The following is a 19,543-nucleotide window of genomic DNA, read 5'->3' as shown; positions in this document are numbered from 1 at the left end:
AAAACCTCATCCTAATATCTGGATGTGGCTCTGGGCAGCCTGCTCTGGTGGTTGGTGACCCTGCACATAGCAGGGGGTTGAAACTAGATGAGCATTGTGGTCCTTTCCCAGGCCATTCTATGATTCTTTGGTGCTGAAGAGAACAACACTAGGATATTTTAATAGCATTTAAGCAGCCAGTTCTATAAAATCGGTGGGCAAAAAAAAGCACATCTGCTTGAGTAATCTTAGCATAGCCTTAAAGACAGAAATTCACTGCATTCAACTCCTTGCACCTTGCAGTGTGCTAGAAGAACTGATGTAGAACCAAGGAGTGTAAGATGTAAATCCTTGGTTTTGCCTTGCAAAGTGGTTTCAGGTGGATAATGAAACACTTTCTGATATGTAATAGCTGATAGCATCTGGATTTTTTTTCCCTGTAACCTAATTTTTCTTCAGATCTTTTTTCTACTAGTGATTTCAGTGGGGCTCCGGGGAAACAGTGAGTTCCCCTAACAGTTGGGCTTTCCTTTACTGATTACATTGGTGCGAGGTCAGCCTTAAAATGTTTGGCACTTTGGCCCGAGGAGGAAGTAGTTCTAAGCAACTGTGACTTTGTTTCTTACAGTCACTTAAGACAAAAATGTGTGTGAAACAAAATCTTGTAATCATGTGAACAAAGGAATGAAGTAGGTCAGGGAAGTTGTTATTTAAAAGGGAAAAGAATGATCCCTATCCTCCTTGATCCCTACTGTTTAGCTCTTTCTCAACCAGTGCTGCTTTGCTGCAGCTTTTCCCATGTGATCTCAGGGCTCCAAGATTTACTTGTGCAAGGCACTCTTCTGCAGCCTGTTGCAGGGAAACACAAACCTGATTTTGCTGTTTTGTTCCCCTTTTGGTAGCTTGCTGCTGCAGATACACAGTTCTCTTGCTGCCCATAAGTGTGTTACCAATGAATTGATTGGCCTGAGCCACAACAAAAGCTACTCAGAGCAATATTTCAGTGCGAATTTGGCATGGAGATAATAGCACAGAGGATTTATGTTAGCTGCCCTGGCACATTCAGGCCGTGGGTAGCTCATTGAAGTGGCGTAGTTGGAAGGCCAGTTATTTGTTTGGAAGGCCATATGCTGTGACCACAGCCCTTCTGCAACCCGAGGTGCCTGCAGTACCCCTGGTTAGTTAAGCACACGCTTTCTCTAGTGAGATTTAATCCCGGGCTGCTTCCTTTTAAACCTACTTTGCACTGGGGCTGTGTGGTAATATTTAGACAAGGAGGAGCCGGGTTGGCTCCCATCAGCCCTGGAGAGTGCCTGTGGATATCTTCAAAGCGTGCTTTCCCATTGTCTTCCTCCTTATCTAGGGAAATCACGATGGAGTAAGTGTGTGGCGCTGGCTGCGCATTTCAGAACTGTTTGTGTTTTCTTATGCACTATTTGGTAGACGTCTGGCCCTTGCTGATCAGCGTATTAAATGCAAACAGGCTGCGTTTTCAGCTTAAAAATCTTGCTCTTGGTGGAAAAACGGGATCCTCGCGTGTTGGTTGTGGTGTGTTGCTCTACTGCAAAACGGTATTGCTTTGTTTTGTGTTTGTTAAGTGGGATCAATAAGCACGCGTTAGCCCAGGGTGCTCCTTTCTGAAAAGCTCATGAGCCTGTGCAGTGTCTAACACAAGGGCTCGGAAGCAGTGGGGCGATGTGGGGCTGCAGGAGGGAAGATCCTTGTCTCTGGAGTCACCAGAGGCACGGGCTCCTCTGGCCTGCTTGCATTATCCTCTCCTTCCCTCACCTACCCAGGAAGGCAGAAGCGCCCGCGGGGCTGGAAGGCGGTTGGACTGCATGCTTGGCTTGGGGAAGTCCTGAGCCTGGTGAGTTAGGCTGCTCTATGAGACAGAACACTGTCTCTAAGAGACAAAGTGGGCAGGATTTATCATCGCTGCTACCCGATGATTTACATTTTTCACATTTCCTCCTTTGCCTGCGCATCCAGATCAAACGCAGCCTTAAATCTATCATAGTTCTGAGGCCTGGCTGCTGTCCTTGTAATTACTCTTCACACATGCACGCCTTCCTAGAAGCCCTCCTGGTGTATTTGCATTTAGATGGAGAGTGACAGCTTTGGTGTTCCCTGCATAACTTCTAGTTAACGCCTTTCCTGGCTGCATTCTGTTAAGCTCAGCACACTGGGGCTCTTAGGAGGCAGCAGCTTGGTTAAGTGCTCTTACCAAAGACAGCTAATATATAAACACTTGTGGATGTGCGGATGGGCCACGAGGTCTCCATCTTTTGCTCAGCGTCCAATATTGGCAGTGTCGATGGTGCTGATGTAGAAAATAATTGACTAACCATGCCATCTGTTGCACTGCTGCCATGTGATTTATCATTGGTTTCTGCTCAAACTGTGTATGTGCTGTGAAACGGTGTTTGATGATGTGAAAAGGAGCTTAACAATATCCAGCAAGTCGCAACGTGATGGCATTACCGTAAAGGAAAGGAAGGAGAGGTTGGGATGAGGCACGTTGTGTGCTGTTCTATGTGAATGCAAGGGCTGTCTTTGATCTGCACGTCTCCACCTCGTGGGGCGAGCTGCCTGGGCCATGCGTGGCAGCATTTCTTTCCAAGTTAAACAAGAACGTGTCCCTTGCTCTTGGGAAATGTTGATCAGCAGCTTCTCATCACAGAAGAGAGGCTGCCTTAATGACCAAATGACTTGAATAAATTAATGTTTTCCTGCAGTTGTACTAAAAGGAAATGTTCCCTCTTAATGTTTAGGAGGAAGAGGTTCTGCGTGTTCGGAGGGAAGCAAGCGTCGTTTGTTTGCTTTTAACCTTTCCCCACCCCCTTCCCTGCTGTTGGAGTCATTCCTTTTGGGGCCAGTAGCAGATCTGATTACCATTTAAGCAAATACACATCTTTATTTTCATTTTGTTTTCATACAGAGAGCACCCAGGACAGGAGGAGAAGCAGCTCTCTGTCCACTGCAGGCTGTTTTCTGAGGACAGTGTCATGGGCTGTGTAGTCACACACCAGCATTTGAACTTGCATTAAAGACAGTGATGGCTCTGAGGACAGTTTGGGAGCATGCTGGCATCCTTGTGGCTTGTGTTACAGACCACGATTCTGCTGTTGGACAGAGGCCCCTGTGCCCTGCTGTGCGGGGCAGCACCCAGCATGCTTCCTTGCTGTGGAGCCCTGACTCCAAAGGCAAATCAACCCACCAACTGTTGGAAAGCAAGGGTGGGGTTGGAGGAGGTTTCTTGACAGGCACACAGAGCTGCAGAGGTGATGGATGGCTGTCAGCTGGGAGTCAGCACTGGGACATGGAGCAGTCAGGGGAGACGCTATGCTCAGGGCCCTGACTTGCAAGCCCTCATGCCTACCTACTAGCCCTGCAACAGTGGCACATCCCTCTGCTTTCAGAATGAGGGAGCAAGCATCGTGGCAAATCACTGCATCCCTCCCTCCTGCATCCCTCCTCTCTTCTTCACAGCTTTGTAAAAGGAATTTATTGCTGGGAAGCAAGCTTGGGGTCAAGGAGGGTTCAGGGAAAGAAAAGGTCTTAAGGGGGCTCACTGCTGCTGCAGCAGGCAGCACAAAACGTGTGCTGCACACAGTGCTGGGATGCAGATAGGAAAGAGTTATGTTTTGGTAAATACTACGGCTGCAAGAGATGCAAGTTACAAGTGTGTTGGGTTTTTGGTTTTCCTTTTGTTTGAATGTAATCAGGAACTCTGAGGAAAACAGTGTGATAGCTCTGAATATGGATGCTTGCCAGCCCAGAAATAGAAGGATATCCATAATCCACTGGGGACGCAGCACAAGGCTTGAGTAGAAAACATTTTGCAAGGTCATGTTATGTGGCTTGGTTGTTTTGCTTTTTTTGTAATTGTTGCTGTTAAACTGCTTGTGAGCGTTCTGCTTCTGCTCTAAGCCAAGAACTTGTGAGATACTTATGACGGAGCATGATGGAAAGGACAAACTGTTCCGTCTTCCTGGGAGGACAAACAGAACAAGCCCTCAGGGCTTTACCTGGTGTTTTCTGTATCTCACACTGATGTTCCTCTACATCCTTTCCCATCAGTTTCTGCTCCCATATGTGTAGACACATTCTATTTTATCTTAATAGACGTAGTGTTATTGCTGAGAGAGCTTGTGGTAAAGAGGATGAAATACACCCGCGGTACAAGAAGTGATGTGCTGATAATGCTTTCATTTGCAATTAGTGCTCAGGAACTCAAACTCAAAACAGTCGAGTTGTTCATGTTTCTTGCTTTTGTTTGTCTTTTTTTGTTGTTGGCAAAGCACTGAAGCTCAGCCTTATGCAGCATCCAAGTGGAGGATGCTTTGCTTGTGTGTACCCAGGGTCAGTTCTATTTTGCATAGCTGAATAATGCCTGCCCGTTGCATTGACATGAAGTCCCTTGAAGCCGATAAGAATATTTTTGCCTTTTTCAGTGGGTTTGGCTCACCCTCCTGCTCTGCAATTTGGAACAGAATTTGGTCAGAATTTCCACTTGTTTGCTCTGCAGCGGAGCCCAGCTGTGAAGTGATTCAGAATCTCAGCGATCTGCCAGCCGGGGAAATAGGCAAGCACTGGTGCCGGTGTTCAGGGATTATCGCCCTTTTCACTCTTGATTTGCTGTTGATAGTGGTGTGAACTTTTGTTCTTTGGATCTCAGGTTTTCAAGTACTGCTGCAGGTACCTTATGGAACAATAGAGCAGATGGTAAAGAGATGTTTTGTGCTCTAGTAGTGACTTGAGAGGCTTGTAAAGGTAACTGAGATTGTTGTGGTTTTGGGCCTGTTGGAAGGAGAGGAATTACTCTTCTAGTCAGGAAAACACTCCTCAAGAGGCATTCCTTTGTCGTTGTGGTTCTTCTGTCTTCCTGCCCTGCCAAAAGAGGTGAGCAATCTCTCACCTGGGGAGGTAAAGCAAGATGCAGCATCTGCTGCTGCTTTTATCTCTTTGTATTGTTTAGATGCATATTTCAAACAGCTCTTTCTCAGCGCAGAGCTGTGCCAGCTCAATGACCCGTCGGCAGGAGGCCTGGATCTGTGGTGCAGTGAAGTGTATCAGCAAAGTGTGCTTGGCGAAAGCTAGTGCAGTAGCTGTGTATCCTCTAGCCCAGCCAACACTGTCAGAAGTTCAGTAAGTACTGAGTCAAAACAAAACCAAGCATGCGTATGATGGAGTGTTCACTATTGTGGACCAAGACAGAAATAGCCACAGGGCAACATGAGTCAAAATGCCTATCAGGAGACATGAAGAGGAGGAAGGAGCTTAGCTCTGTGTGATGCTGTCTCATTGCAAAAAGCAGATATCCTTTATGTTTGCTAATTTCCTCTATGTGCTACCCGCACAACGATGATAACGATGGCTGAGAGTTGCCGTAAGAAAGCTTGGCTGGGAGAACGGCGGGTGCTGAGGGAGGTGGTGAAGAAACCTATTTTAGAAAACCCATTGCAGCCTGAGATGGGATTATGTCCAATAGGTGTTTCTGCAGCTTTCCCTGTGAGGTTGTGTGTGTGATGAAACAGAACTGTGTGGCACTTGGCCAGGATGAGCAAATGTGCTTTGTGTGCAAATGCTTCCAGGTCTGATTGTGGCAGCAAATCTCTGCTTGGATCACCAGGAGAAGGAGTTCATTGTAATTGTATTTCTTGCCACTGGTGTGGCTGGGATGGGGAGGGACTCGGGGAACTGCAGGAAGCCGGCTCTGTGTGCGTGTTCCTGTTGGATCTTTGTCATGGAGCTGAGCACTGTTGGTAGCCACTGCACGGTGCTGGCTTCCACAGGCAAAAGCTAGGGCAGTGAAGGTGCTGGTGAGTCCGAAGAGAGCTTTTTGTGCAGGAGAGCTGTGCAACCTGCAGGGGAAGCCAGCAAATGCGGGGTGAGTTGTCCAACCTCCCCATTGCATTGCATTGCCTTCTGCAACTACATGGGAGGTGAGCTGGGGGGAAAGAGGAGCTGCTCCAGTCCTGCTCATCTAAGAGATGTGATCTGTAATTGGTGTCCATATCCCAAAATGTGTCTGTAATCTCATGAGTGTACGGGGAGGGTTTTAAAGATCCACTTTGTGCTAACAGACAATGTCTTAGCTGTTAGATCATCTCCTGGGGCCTTTCCATGCTTGCTCTGACGGGAATTTCTGTAAGTTTATATGAAGAATATTTACAGAATCCTTTTCTAGTTCCTGGAATGTTTGGAAGGTGATGTTTCATTCAGTAAAAATGTTTCCAGATAACTCACACAGGAACGTTTAGAAAATAGCGTCAGCACAAAATGCATTCATCTAAGAAATCACTTGTACACAATTTGAAGTAGTGGATGTAGCCGCAGTTTCTTCTATCTCCCCTTATTAATCTTCCTAATTTATTGTCTTCTGCAGTCGTGTTGCACATCTGCCAGGACTCGCAAGGAAACTGTGCAGCAAACTCATGATATGTGGGACATTTTTTACTTGCTAGATGCCATCACATGCACAGAGGATGTATTTGTCTTGCATATTGTTTTTAGCAGATGGGTTGTGTGTTTATTGAACCAGTGATGTGCGATTCCTTTCTGTTTTTCAACTTGCATTGTTTTCAGAAGTGAGGTACATTGTGCTTACTGGAAGCTTCTGGTTTTGCTGCGTTTGGAAACAATCCAGCACTAGCAAAGTGGGAAACTATTTGAAATGTGCATAGTTTAACCCCTGAATACGTTTATCTGTCTCAGTAGAATAAAGTACCTCCTTGCTGCAGTTCCATTTATGGAAATTTCCCGCTTTGCAGCATCATTTCCAGAGCTCTCTTGGAGTCAGGAAAACCACACTGCGGCAGTCAGACCTATTCTCTGGGGACAGCTGAATTTTGGGTAGTTGACAGTGTGTGATGGCTGAGGAGGCATCTCCATGGGGAAGATGTGATGATTCCCTGCCAGACTGGGATAAATCAGAAGTCATAAACTAAGAACAACTCAAGAGCTGCCTGCATGCAGGAGGCAGCATGATGGTGAAGGAGAGAAATGCCTGTGTCTACCTACTTTGCCAATGTGATTTTTCTTCCCAGGTGTCCATAAGCGCTAGAGCATAGATCCCCTTATTTTGCAGTGGTGCCTCACAGCGGAGCTTCAGCTTGCAATGTCTGGTTTTCCATGAAGTCTTGCTGCTGCATGTGAGACAGCTTTGTTGCTGTTTTGATGTAAGGCTGGTGAAGTGAGGAGGATGTCTGTGGTTCAGGAAGAATGGAGTGCTCCTGTGTTGGGCTTTCCAAATTCCTGAGATCTTCTTTTTAAACGTGGTTATTTGATGGGATTAAATGCAACTACACCGTTGCCTAAGTAAGCAGTGAGTACCCAAGTGGAGGGTTTCAAGCCAGTTTCTAAAGTTGTTAAAGTTCAAACTCTGAAATAGTTTTTCTCCCAAGTGAAGAGCTGAAGTATTGAGTAGTTTCTTGGATTGCTATTCACTATTAAATGGATGATTATTTTCCTTCTTCCTGCCTTTCTTGATAAATGGTGTTGGCAGTAGAAATCTGTGAGATGGATGCATGCTGTATGTTGTATGTTACATTGCGTTGCAGTACTGCAAATACTAGGCATGACTATTTTATTGCCTGTGGCCAACCTGTGCATTTCAAGTTGCTGTGCTCGATGTAATTGTCTGAAAACAAAGGGTTCCACGCAAAGCAGACACCCGCTGATAACACTGCTGTAAAACACTGACCACTCTTTCATTCTCTCTTTCCTAAAGCTTGTACAATGAGGACAGAAACTTGCTGCGTATTCAGGAGAGACAGAGGCGGAATCAGGAGGCTCTGCAGGAGAAAGACAGGTTCCCTGAGAACACCCCACTCTTTCCTGAGCCGTACAAGGTAGTGACGGGGGGGCTGCATGGTGGTCTCATCTGCTTAACTGGGGATAACAGTATGTGCATTTAAAATTCCATGGGTGGTAACATGCAGTGTGGACTTCAGGTTGGGCAGGTTCTGCTGGGGGTCTCCTGAAGTGTGGGAGTTGGTAGGAGAAATCTCACAAGTGGATGGGCTATGCATCTATTTGCAGGCTGTGTTGATAACAAGTGAGCCTTCAGCATCTTCTCCAGTGAGTAATACTGATAAGAGCAGCCCGATCTGCTTTGCAGAGACTGCCTGCAGAAACAAGATGACCTTGATAACTTGTGGTGATAAGAAAAAGATGTCAGGGGTTGCCTCTTCTTAAGCTGGCTCTATGAGATTGTTTTTTTTCTGTGCTTTTCAGATTTCCCATTCTGTTCTTCTGTTTCAGACTACTAAAGAGGATGAGTTGTCAAGCCGTATTCAGAATATGCTGGGCAATTACGATGACTTGCAGGATCTTATTATTAATGACAGATGCCATCAGAATCTCATAGGGATACCAGAGATCGATGTTCCTCAGATCCCACAAAGAAAGCCCAGTCGCCCATCCTTCCCTGAAAAGACCAGCTGTACGTTATCATCTTCATTCCACCATGCAACCCGCTATCCATACATGGGACCTCCAGTCATTGCTCCTCCCCATCCAGGCCACTACGCCCCCCACCAAAAGGCACAACCAGGAACAGGACCAGCTCCAGGCTGGCATGCCAAGAGTCACAGCTCGTCCAGCAGCTGGAGCCAAGGTCAGGAACACAAGCGTGGCAGGCCGGACAGTCATGCCGGTTCTCACCACAACAGAACTGACAGGCACCCTGCTGGTGGAGGTCGTGCTCCTGAACCTCAGGCCACTCTTTTGGAGCTTTCTCCATTGCTACCATCTTTGTCTTCTCCAGTGGCACCCCTGTCACCTCTACATTCCATCCAGCACACTAATTCCAAGTCACAGAAGAGTAGCAAAGCTCATGGCCCAGCCTACGCTCAATCACCTCAGGACCGAGCGGTGGGTTCACGAGAGAATAAAAGTCAGGACAACTCAGCTGTCGTCTTGGCTGGCACCACTCAGCCTTCCTCTCAACCCTTTCCTCCACCTTTGCCGTCAAAAACCAGTGCAATGCAGCAGAAACCAACTGCCTATGTCAGACCAATGGATGGCCAAGAGCAGGCTCCTGTGGAGTCACCGGATCTCAAGCCTCTGCTGGAGGAATACCATGGTGAACCATATGAAAACATCTCAGATTTGAAGGCAAACACCAAGGCCAAGTTAACCAAATTGAACATCTCGTCTGAGCCCACTGAGGTGAGTGCAATTGTCAGAGGGCTTTGTTGCATGAAGGGTTCATCTGTGGGAAAGCGGGGTATTGAAGAACAGAGGCTGCCAGCGCACTGATGGCTGTGCATGTTACCATGTCTGGAAGGTGCATTTTGAGGTAGAATTCTGCTTGGTTTTCTCCTGGATGGGACAAGGAAGAGAGATGCTTCCTTTGCTTGTATGTCAAGTTTTATAAAACAACATTGTTGTGTGTATTCTGGGGAGCATTACTGTGCTCATCCTTAGGCTTATCTGTGTCCTGTGGCACGTGAATCTCCCAGTGCTGTTTTCTGAGATATTTGTTGAGAAGACCTATGGAGACACGTTTAGAATTGCATTTTGACTCTCTAATAAAAAGGAATAGGGTGGATGCCATCTGCTTTTCCTGGTAGAGTGTTGGGAGATGTTTTGATGGGCTGCAAATAGCTGTAGGCAGTTTCATGTGGAAAAACAGGAAGCTGGTAATGTAACATTGTCAAGAAGTTGTGAAAATAGTTTTGTGCTGAGAGAATTTGTTTCACTGTTGATTTGGCATAGCGTGTCATAACTCACAATGGGAAGAGCAGTGTGTTCTGAAGTTTGTTGTTTGCTCCTCCAGATGTTTTACTCCTAGGGGTAGTAAAGCAACATGGAGTCTTATCTTCTTCGTTACCCGTTCCTCATCACCCAGAAGTACTTTTAAAGGCTGTTTTTGTGTGTGTGTGTGTTTATTTTTTTCTTTAGAGAAAAAAAAAAATGCTTATTTGTAAGAAATGAGACTTCCTTATTCTCTCTTAGCTCCATTTCTACATCCATCTTACCATTTTTTACATCTGCATGATCTTTGTGTTACCTTGTGTATGTATCCGCATTAAGCTGAGCTAAGATAGGACAACAGTGGCAATGATGCTGTCTGCTGAGTGACCTTCTTTCCATTCACTTTCCATTAAGCACATACCTCTGGAGCTCAGTGTGTGTCAGTAATCCTGCACCATAATGAGGCAGAAGTGCTATTGGTGTGTGGCCTAGGAAGAACACCATAGAAAGGGAATTGAAACTAATACAGGAAACGATTCTGTGCTAGACAAAACCCTACTTCCAGTTTGATTTACATGGTTGGGTACCTGGATAAGCTCTGTGCTGGATGTGTGGGGTGAGATGGGTGTCTGGGGTGAGTGGGTGGGCTGTTTGCTCTTAGAAAACAGCTTCTTCCCTGTGATGTCCCTTGACATGGTTTGGGAAAACCATGTCTTCTAGCACATGTTTTGTGGTTAATTGAATTTCAAAGGCATCTATCACCTGCAGCTGTGGATTCATTATGGGCAGCTCCTGCTCCTGGCAGCACTGAGGAGTTAAGCATTCCTGTCTGAACAGACGAGCAGATCCACTGCAGGGCGAGTGAATCCACAGCAGATAACAGCAGTGACTCACTTTGCATTCACATACAGAAACTCAACAGTGTTTCTCCTTTTGTCTGAATTAAAAACTTCACGTTTAGACTTTATTCCCTTCCTATGACTTCCATTTACAAACATGGTGGTGTCCTAAAGGAAACAGGCTTGATGGCAGGGCCAGGAATCAGCGAAGCTGCTTTGATAGACAGTGTTGATAAATCCTGAAGCATTCTTAAGGGCACAGAGTCTAAATAAATGTGCAGCACTTGGTGCTTGGGGAAGATTAAACTTCCTTTTTCCTGAGTTTTATTAATGTTGGTAGGTAGCTCCTTTTGTCCCGTATAATGAGACATCGCTGGGATGACTCTTTCACCTACAAAGTGGGAAGTAAGTTGAGAAGCAGCTCATATGACAAATGAGATTGATTTCTCTCCCCCTTTTTTGGTTCGTTTGCTTCTGTTTGTTTGTTGTTTTGCACCATAAAGTTTAGTGTTTCCCCACTACCCACTTCATGGTCGGAGATGTTGGATGGGATTTCAGAAGGGTTTCCTTGCTTCACAAGCATTGCATGAATTTGTCTTTTTATAGTGGGTCAAACGTGAACGACTGTTGTTATTCCTGGATTCTCAACTCAAGGCCCTGAGAGCAAGGAATGCTCTTGTTAACAGTAAAATGCATACCCTGCAGTTGTGGTTGTGATTAACATCTCCAAACCTCCATCTGAGCAATGTGGACTAACACACACAGTTTACAGAGGGTGAATGAATACATTCAGATGCAGCTCTGACAGGGTGGGATCGAAATAAAATGAAGTCTGTCCTGAAAGGGCGGTGTTATTAGTGTGATCTAGGGCACAAGGCGATACCCTGGGAAAGCAGTAAGGTTGATAAGCTGCTCAGTAAAGCTCCAGCTGGCCTTTAGAAAGCGGAGAAGTGTATATGTGACAGAAAGATAACAGGAAGACAACTTCACTTTCCACATTTCTCCCGGGCACTTGGCCAGGATCCCTTAACCACAGGGCAGCAGTGCTGTGTGGACTGGGACACGTGCTCAGCCTCTCCCAGTTAAAGCACATTGTCTGATAGAAGTGTTAGCACTTGCTGGGAACCTGGGGTTACAAAGTGTGTCTTGAGCAATATGGCTCCTGCAGCTTCCCTGTTTGTAACCCTTGCATTGGCACGACTCAAAAGGGGATTAGAACTCTGATATTATGGGCTGTGTGCCCATATCCTACCTCTGAAGGATTATTTTTGGCTCCTACGGATGAGTCCCAGCTTCTTCTTGAAAGGATTAACCATTGCTGTCATTGCTTGAGCATTTGCACACAGCAGCTGCTTTGATTGCGACTTTAGGAAAGCAGCAATTCAGCAAAGGGAGCTGATTGCATAGAACTATCTATTAAAAAATTAGCATGGGAATGGAAATAGCCATGGCTAACTGCGGCTGAGTGCTGCAGCTGTATTAGTTGCTGTGTTTTGCCAGGCAACTCGTTAGGGTGGAAGGCCTGCGAGGGGAAATGAGCTGCCGACTGCTGGGGCATAGGGACTGCAGTGGTGGCTGCATAGCAGCATCTCAGAGAGGGAATTGCTGTGGGGAAAAGCAACAGGAGCAAGTACAGCTTGGGTTCCTTGCATGCAAGTGTGTGGCTTATAACGAGAGGCATTCTGTGCTGCTTGTGTGAGCCGTCACTGCTCCATGTTGTAAGCAGCAATGTGAAACAGGGTGATCTGAGAAGGCTGAGAGCTTGTGACAGCGAGGTCTTCCAGCAGGCTGGCTTCACAGCTAACCAGAGGTAACTTTAATTTCTAATTATTGAAGAATTGTATCGGTAGCCATCCTGCTACAAGCATCTATTATGAACTGGGGGGAGTGTGCGTCATTGGGAGTGTGCGTCATTGGGATTTATTACTGGGCATCAAGCAGCTGGACCTGGGCTGGTCCTTGCTCTCAGGCATAACACAAGCAATCTGCCCAGTTTGGTTAGAAGGAATGGAAGTTTGGTGTCACCGCTCCCTTGTGTTGGGCACCATGGGCCCTATTCCCTAACAGGAATCCCTTGTTTTCTCTCACCTGATAGATGCACAGTATCTTAGGAGGAATCAAACCCAATCCTGGTGGACTGGGGAAAATTATATGGCCGTGTTATTTTGTTTCCTTTGTGTTTTTTTGTTTGTTTTTTTTTTCAACTGTGCCAAAGCATGCAGATAGAATAATGTAAACAGAAAAAGCGACTCGTTGTGCTTGATTTAATAGGTGAGTCCCACTGGAGGCAAAAGACATTTTTCCCTTGTGTGCCTCCTCTTTGGAAGAAGCGATTTGTTTGACCCAGGCTGGAAACAAACCAGCAGCTTCATGTCAAAGCAGCTACGGCAGCTCACGCGGAACACCTTCTGCCAACCTGATGTGGATTTCAAAACACTCCACGCCGTATCTTGCACTGGTGCAAAGTACCAAAGGGACAGAAGTTGCCAGTTTGGACCATAAAGGGGGAAGGCAAATATTGCTAAGCAACCGTGTGCTTGAGAGAGCGTTTTTCGGAGAGGAGCCAAGGGAGCTGTACCTGGGAGCATCACTGCGCTCACAGCTCAGCACCAGGGAAGAGATTGAAAGTTCTTTGCTGGCAGGGCCACCACTGGCATAAAAAACATCGTAATCTCCTGACACCGATCAGGGCTGCTGGGGGGATGTGTGAAAACAGGAAATTTCCCTTGCCATGTAGGAAGGCGGTGAGCGATACTGATGCTGACAGAGGTAAGTGCTGAGCTGATGGCTACAGCGACCTCACTTCTGTCTGGGGACTTGGGGCTAGGACTGTGGGCACCCCGCCTGCACCCTGGGGGTCTGTCGGGGACAGAGAGCTCATAGTGTGACAAGGGAGACGGGCTATGCAGTGCTGGCGTGGGGACCAGGGGGCGGGCAGGGATCAGCCTGCTGTCCCCAGTGCTGCTGGAGAGAGGGAAGTGGCTTCGTTTGAGCCCTTGAAGTACTTTGATGATGCCTCTGGTATCTTATTCAAGTGATGCATTTTCTTCCAGATTCCTTTTCCAATGTTGGACATCACCTTAATACTCTCCTAACACTGCTCTGAGCAACTTTCTGGCTTTGCTCTGATTCCTAATGCTGTGGAAATGAAGGGAGGTGGTTATCACGTTTCATGTTCTATTGCTCTGTGTGGACTCTGGTGAGCTCAGGTGAAGGGTGTTTTGTAGCTCAGGGGTGGTGCTCCATGGGTGTCTCCTGTGTCAGCACAGTGATGCGTGCTCTAGCTGGTACTGCTCTTTCCTCCTGGCATCACAGCAGTCTCGTGCCCTTGCCCTGTACAGCAGCAAGGAGTGACTACACCAAAGTGTGAGTCAGCTTTGATTTGTGATGAGCGTGATCAGAGTATTACCTGGACAGGTATTACCTGGTAGGGCATGTTGTGCTGTTTCTAAAGCATGACTCTACCAGCGTGTTAATTGCTGAAGTAATATCCAGAAACTAGTGGTGTTCTTTCTGTGCTGTACTACGCATCATGGTGTTCTGTGCTAGAGTGTCAGGTCTCATGTTTCATTCAGGCTGAGTTCTAAAGAGGTAGTTGACTGAATTATCCACAGTATCTCCCTCCCTCCCAAACTTTTGCAGCCAGTTTTCATAATCTCCATGACAAACATTTATTACTTCAGCAATAAATCGGTACCTAATTGATTATTTCAACTTTTCAGGCAGTCGTTCTTTCTCTTTGGCTGCTTGAGTTGAGAATGAGTAGTGGCCACATAGCAATGCCTTCTCCTTAAGTTTAGAAAATCAGTTTCTGTACCACCACCATTTTAATGAGAGAGCTTTTCCTTGTGGTTGTATGGCCACAGAAGACCTTTGCCAGGGAGATAAACGTGTTGGTTGGTGATGATTTACAGTGACACAGCTACTCACTCATAAAGCACTCTGCTCTCTCACTTCCAGAGCATCAAATCTAGAACTACTCCTTTTGCTTGCGGATCAGTTGTAAAACGATAGGAAGAGTTGTCTTCGTAAGCAAAAGGCTGCCCTGCTGTTTTTTTCCCCACAGGTTTAGTTCCTTGGCTTGGAAGCACTTGGAAAGGCTTCTTGCATTTCTCTGAAGGTTTAAAAATAGCACCTAGGCTTTCCTGGTTATGAGTGGTCCTGACAAGTATGTTTCTGTTCTCTTGCCTCCTCGCTGAATTCAGATGAAGATCAGAATTGACAGTAAAATAATTTCTCAAGCTAATAGCAGAGGATTTATGAAGGAAATGTGCATACAAAATGGCTGTTGTCATGCAAGGGAAACCACGCTAGTGCTAAAATAATGTCGACATCAAAAGTCAGCCTGCTCCATGGCTGCAACTCCTGTGTGACTTGGAAGCTGCTTCCTCCTCCGAGTGCCCCAGGGGCTGTGAGGCTGGCACTGAGTGTTCTCAGATAAACAGGAGTGGTCAGGAATGGCATGGTGAAGAGAGGAGGTCTGGGAAGCCTGTGCTCTGTTCTCAAAGTGGTGCTCAGTGCTTTCATTTTGAAAGTACTTCACTTGAGTACTGCAGAGCATCAAAGAGTCGTAAAATGACCCGGGTTGAAAAGGACCACAATGCTCATCCAGTTTCAACCCCCCTGCTATGTGCAGGGTCACCAACCACCAGACCATGCTGCACAGAGCCACATCCAGCCTGGCCTTGAATGCCTTCAGGGATGGGGCATCCACAACCTCCTTGGTCAACCTGTTCCAATCTTAACGATGTTTAGGTCAAATTCTTTATTTTCCCTTTTAAAAATGCCAGTAATTGTATATGTACTTAAAAAAACAAAACAGCCCTCTAATAACAGTTTCTCAAGTTGAAAGGGATGAGAAGAAAATGGTGTTTATTTAGCGTGCTTCTTTTACTTGCTGCAGCCTGGTTGCTTTTCTTTGCTCCTCGCTGGCAGCAGTGGCTCCCATGTGCCATCCGTTCTCCTGTGGTTTGCAGGGGTCTTTTTTCTACTGCTGCAGTTGTGAGAGCAATGCTTTCCCTTTGTCTTCTGCAAAATCACACAGGCTTCCAGAGCGTGCTCTGCTGATAGCTGATGGATGCATTCCAGCTTGTTTTGTGATACAGAACACGAGAGCATCCTTGGAGGATAACCCTGGTGTCTGGTGTTCCTCACTGCGTTCGAGTGGTGAAAGCCTGTGTGGTTGTCAAGCAAAAATAGATGTGAGGGTTAATATTTGTATTAAAATACAATATTAATCGGGAAGCAGCTCTAAGTGGGAGCTTAGTGGTATCGTTGGTGAACTTTTCTGCAGTGATGAAGTTAGGAAAAAAGAAACACAGTGAATGCCTACTTGGTGGTGGCTCCAAGGCATTACTCTGAAGTGCAGCATTACAGCTGTATTGCTTTTGCAGCTATAATATCAAATGGCAGAAGGAAGGGATGCCATGCAGAGGGACCTAGATAAGCTTGACAGAGGGACCCATGTGAATCTAATGATGTTCAGCAAAGCAGAATGCGAGGTTTTGCACGAGAAGGTTGTGGAGGGACCTCATTACAGGATTACAGTATTTAAAGGAGCTCATAAACATGAGGGAAATCAACTTTTTACACAGGAAAACAGTGATAGGACCAGGGGGGAGCTCGGAACCTGGTGATCCTTGGGCTCCCTTTCAATCCAAGCTGTTCTATGATTCGATTCTGTGATGTTCACAGGAGTCCAGGAGCTGGGACTCGAGGACCTGGTGCACAGTATCTCCACTTAAAGATCACTTACAGGTGGTCTTCAAGTTTGCTTTCTCAAGCTTAGGGTTTTTGTTTCTTTATTGGCTGAGTGCACATGGGTGCATAGGAATAAGGAAGGAAATAAAATGCAGAGAATCTTAGCAACTGACCCTTTTGGTGGCTTCTTACTTTATGCCCATGTATTTTTTTTAATGGGTTTCCATGAAGTTTATATAATCAGTGGTGAGCAAACATTTGATGAGTGCATGTCTTATGTCAGTTGGTAAAAATAAACTCATTCTTCTTCCCTCTTTTTTGTTGTAGCAAACCTTGCCCAGTGATAGCCAATGCGTTGAAGAAATTTTGAAGGTAGGTGCTCTGAAATACCAGCTCTCTGTGCTTAACTCTGTTTTTCCCACAGTAAAATAGTGTGAATAGAAACCCTGCTGTGCTTCAGTTTATTAGCCAGGAGAGTCTTTGGGTACACTGCAGAGAAGCAAAGCCACCAAATCCAAATAGAGATGGAGGTGCAGTGCCAGGCTTCCTGTCTGCATGTGATGTCATGCAGTGTGGTGTGTCCCAGGACATGTAGCTCGGTGCACCTTGGCAGATGTCACCTGAAACTGAATGGCTGCTCCAGGGCCGAGCCAGGGCTGCTGATGAAGAGCTGACTCCCTGAGCAGCCCACTGGCTCATGATGCTAATTCTGTACCCAGGTGGCTACGCAGCTTCCACGCAAACTGCTTCTCGTTCTTGCTCAAAAACCCCTCTAGATTGCTCCAAACCCTGCTTCGTAGAGCCAAGGGTAGCAACGTGGATTTATTTCCCTATAAATTATCATGCCTTACTCAATTCTTGATTGATAAGGATCCTGGAGACACTTCTGAGCTCTCTTAATTGTGCCTTGATGAAAAAAAAGGCATCTGCAAATTCCAGCCCAGTAGAGATTTTGACCCTGTAGTTGATGTACTTGCTGCCAAATGTACAAAATGCACTTTGCACAGACATGCTCCCCACGCATTTTCTTTCAAGCCTTCAGGCAAACTGTGTGGTGCAGCTTGGGCTATGCAGGTGTGCTTGCTAGGAGTGAGTCCTTTACCTGGGATGGGTGCTCTGCCCAGAGGAAGGCTTCTTGACACACCATCTCCCATGTCGACAAGGACAATTCTGTGATTCTGTGACTTCAGGTGGAGCCATGCAAGTCTTAAGCTTAAAAATTCACCTGCATGTATCAATGGAAATACTGCATTTTGCTTTTCTCTATCTCTTTCCAGGAAATGACACACTCATGGCCACCTCTCTTGACAGCTATTCACACGCCAAGTGCTTCGGAGCCCTCCAAATTCCCCTTTCCAACAAAGGTAAATCAGCCTCTTTTTCCAGACCTTTTGATAGATCACAGGGGTTTCCCATCTCTGGCACGTGCTTCCATCTGATTTTCATCTACCTTTCATAGATAAAGCCTGACAGGAGAGATTCTCTTCTGTAGAAGCCTGATAAATTAAAGCACATTGGCTCTAGCTGTGACTGCAGTGCAGAAACATGTTCAGCATCATGTCTCTTCAGCAACACAAGAAGAGGTTTCATCTTTGTTTTCAACAAAAATATTTGATGCCTGCATTAAACAGAAATATTTGGCAGCTCTGCTAAAATGTTCTGTATTTCTTCATAAAGGCACATACCATGAAGGTGCCAGCAGCACATTCCTGATGGTAGTAGCACATGGCAATTTGTCAGTGCTAAACTACGTCAAAGCAGCTGAAACTCATAGGCAGCTCAAAGGCAAACTTTGGCAAGGCAGGCTTTTATAACACGCTGAAATCACTGATATGTAGCTATTAAGAGAGATCTGCTTGTTTTATTCTCAACTTTTCACTTTGTCTTTTCCTTCCAGGAATCGCAGCATATCACATCTGTAGCACAGAATCACAGTAAGTAGAAATCCAAATAACACGTGGTGATATGTATGAGCTGGCAGATAGCTTTGTGTGCTGTGTTTAGCACTGGGGAGAATATCAGATGTTCACCTTGATTAAGGAGCACAGTTTCCTGGGCTTGGCTGAATACTAAGGAATTTAGATAGTGCTTAGGAGATTGTGTCCATTACTTACCTGGAAATTGTTCTGGGAGAGAACAAACAGTGTTCTATTAGGAATTCTATTAGGAAATCCTATTTGGGGTGGTGAATAATCCCACTGGCAAACGATTACACCCTGGAAGAGAGTGATTTTCTAATCTGACATCCAAAGCCCGTAAGGTAAAGTATAGTTCACAAGGGGCAAGCAAAACCAACCGCTTCGTTTTTGATTTACAGAGCAGTATGACGCACCTTCCAAAACGTTGCCTAGTTCTCATCCAACAATATCGTAAGTAACCAGACTCAGTTCCCATGCTCTACTCTGCAGTTACATGAAAGAATCTGTAAAGAATTACCGTTTGGCTTGCTTGGTGTTTCTGAAGATGAAAGGTTTATCAGTTTGGTTTTTTCAACTGAGTGAATGTACAAACAAAGAAACTCCAACCACACAACGATCAGTGCACCAAGTGGAGGGGTTTTGCTGTGTTGCTTTGTGGCCACTTCATGTCGTCGCATACCGTGTGTGTGTTAGTCATGTGTTAAACTGATACAGATTGCAAAGGAGACAGAAGTAAAGCTGATTTGTTTGGCAGAACATTGGGAAGTTTGTGAGGCTTCCTTCCTAAAGTGATGGGCTGGAATTTGTGGACACTTGAGGTGATGTTTTAAGAGATCCCATGGTCTAATTTTCATCAGCTGCCAGGGAAAGGTTCCCTTAGTTGTTTTAATTAAAAGTGTTGTGCTTCAGTTGTTTTAATTAAAACAAAACAAACAAAAACCCAGCAACGACAAGAATAAAACCTTTCATGCAGAGCTTCCAAAAACCTCAGCATACATTCTGTGTAGTGGGGTGGATATAAATTCCTGTACCTTTTTAATATTGACTTATTTCTTCTCTCTTTTCTGTTTCTTTTCCCTATCGTTCTGTGGTTCCTCTTAGCAGAAGGCTTTGTAGAATTTGAGCCTGAATTTGTAGAAGTTTATGCATAAGCCCAGTTTTGCAGAGGCAGGGAAGGAGTGCCAGCTGATGCATCTGTTGCTTCAATGCCATTATTTAAGCCAGTGGAAAAGATTTGTAATAGCAGAAAGATGACTTGGAGCAGTTCCGGTGGGTTAAAGCGGTTATCTACTAATTAGGTTAATTACAGGAATTTCTTGACGGTAGTTTTATGCAGGCTGACTTTCAGTCCTTTGGGGATTAAGCTGGCCAGATGGCAGCATTGTTGGGCCCTGAGCCCTGAAT

The 19,543-nt window shown here is 45.7% G+C and overlaps 1 protein-coding gene across 6 annotated transcripts in view; it reads left to right on the top strand.

Moving 5' to 3' along the window:
- Window positions 1–19,543, top strand: part of AFF1 (ALF transcription elongation factor 1) — a 49,481-nt gene that overhangs the window by 10,734 nt on the left and 19,204 nt on the right. For 3 of the 6 annotated variants that reach the window (XM_015861533.3, XM_085546697.1, XM_015861534.3), the window contains exons 2-7: window positions 7,712–7,832; window positions 8,245–9,153; window positions 16,548–16,592; window positions 17,498–17,584; window positions 18,118–18,154; window positions 18,538–18,589. In XM_015861533.3, the coding sequence (XP_015717019.2) occupies window positions 7,712–7,832; window positions 8,245–9,153; window positions 16,548–16,592; window positions 17,498–17,584; window positions 18,118–18,154; window positions 18,538–18,589 (1,251 nt within the window). Of the gene's footprint in view, window positions 1–1,437; window positions 1,551–7,711; window positions 7,833–8,244; window positions 9,154–16,547; window positions 16,593–17,497; window positions 17,585–18,117; window positions 18,155–18,537; window positions 18,590–19,543 lie in introns of those variants that run through there. The other 3 variants (XM_015861532.3, XM_015861530.3, XM_085546698.1) reach the window with 2 other exon arrangements.

The sequence above is a fragment of the Coturnix japonica genome, chromosome 4, assembly GCF_054131305.1.
Source record: "Coturnix japonica strain WE chromosome 4, WE-NBRP24, whole genome shotgun sequence".
Taxonomy (NCBI): domain Eukaryota; kingdom Metazoa; phylum Chordata; class Aves; order Galliformes; family Phasianidae; genus Coturnix; species Coturnix japonica.
This window is presented reverse-complemented; position numbering and strand designations above follow the sequence as displayed.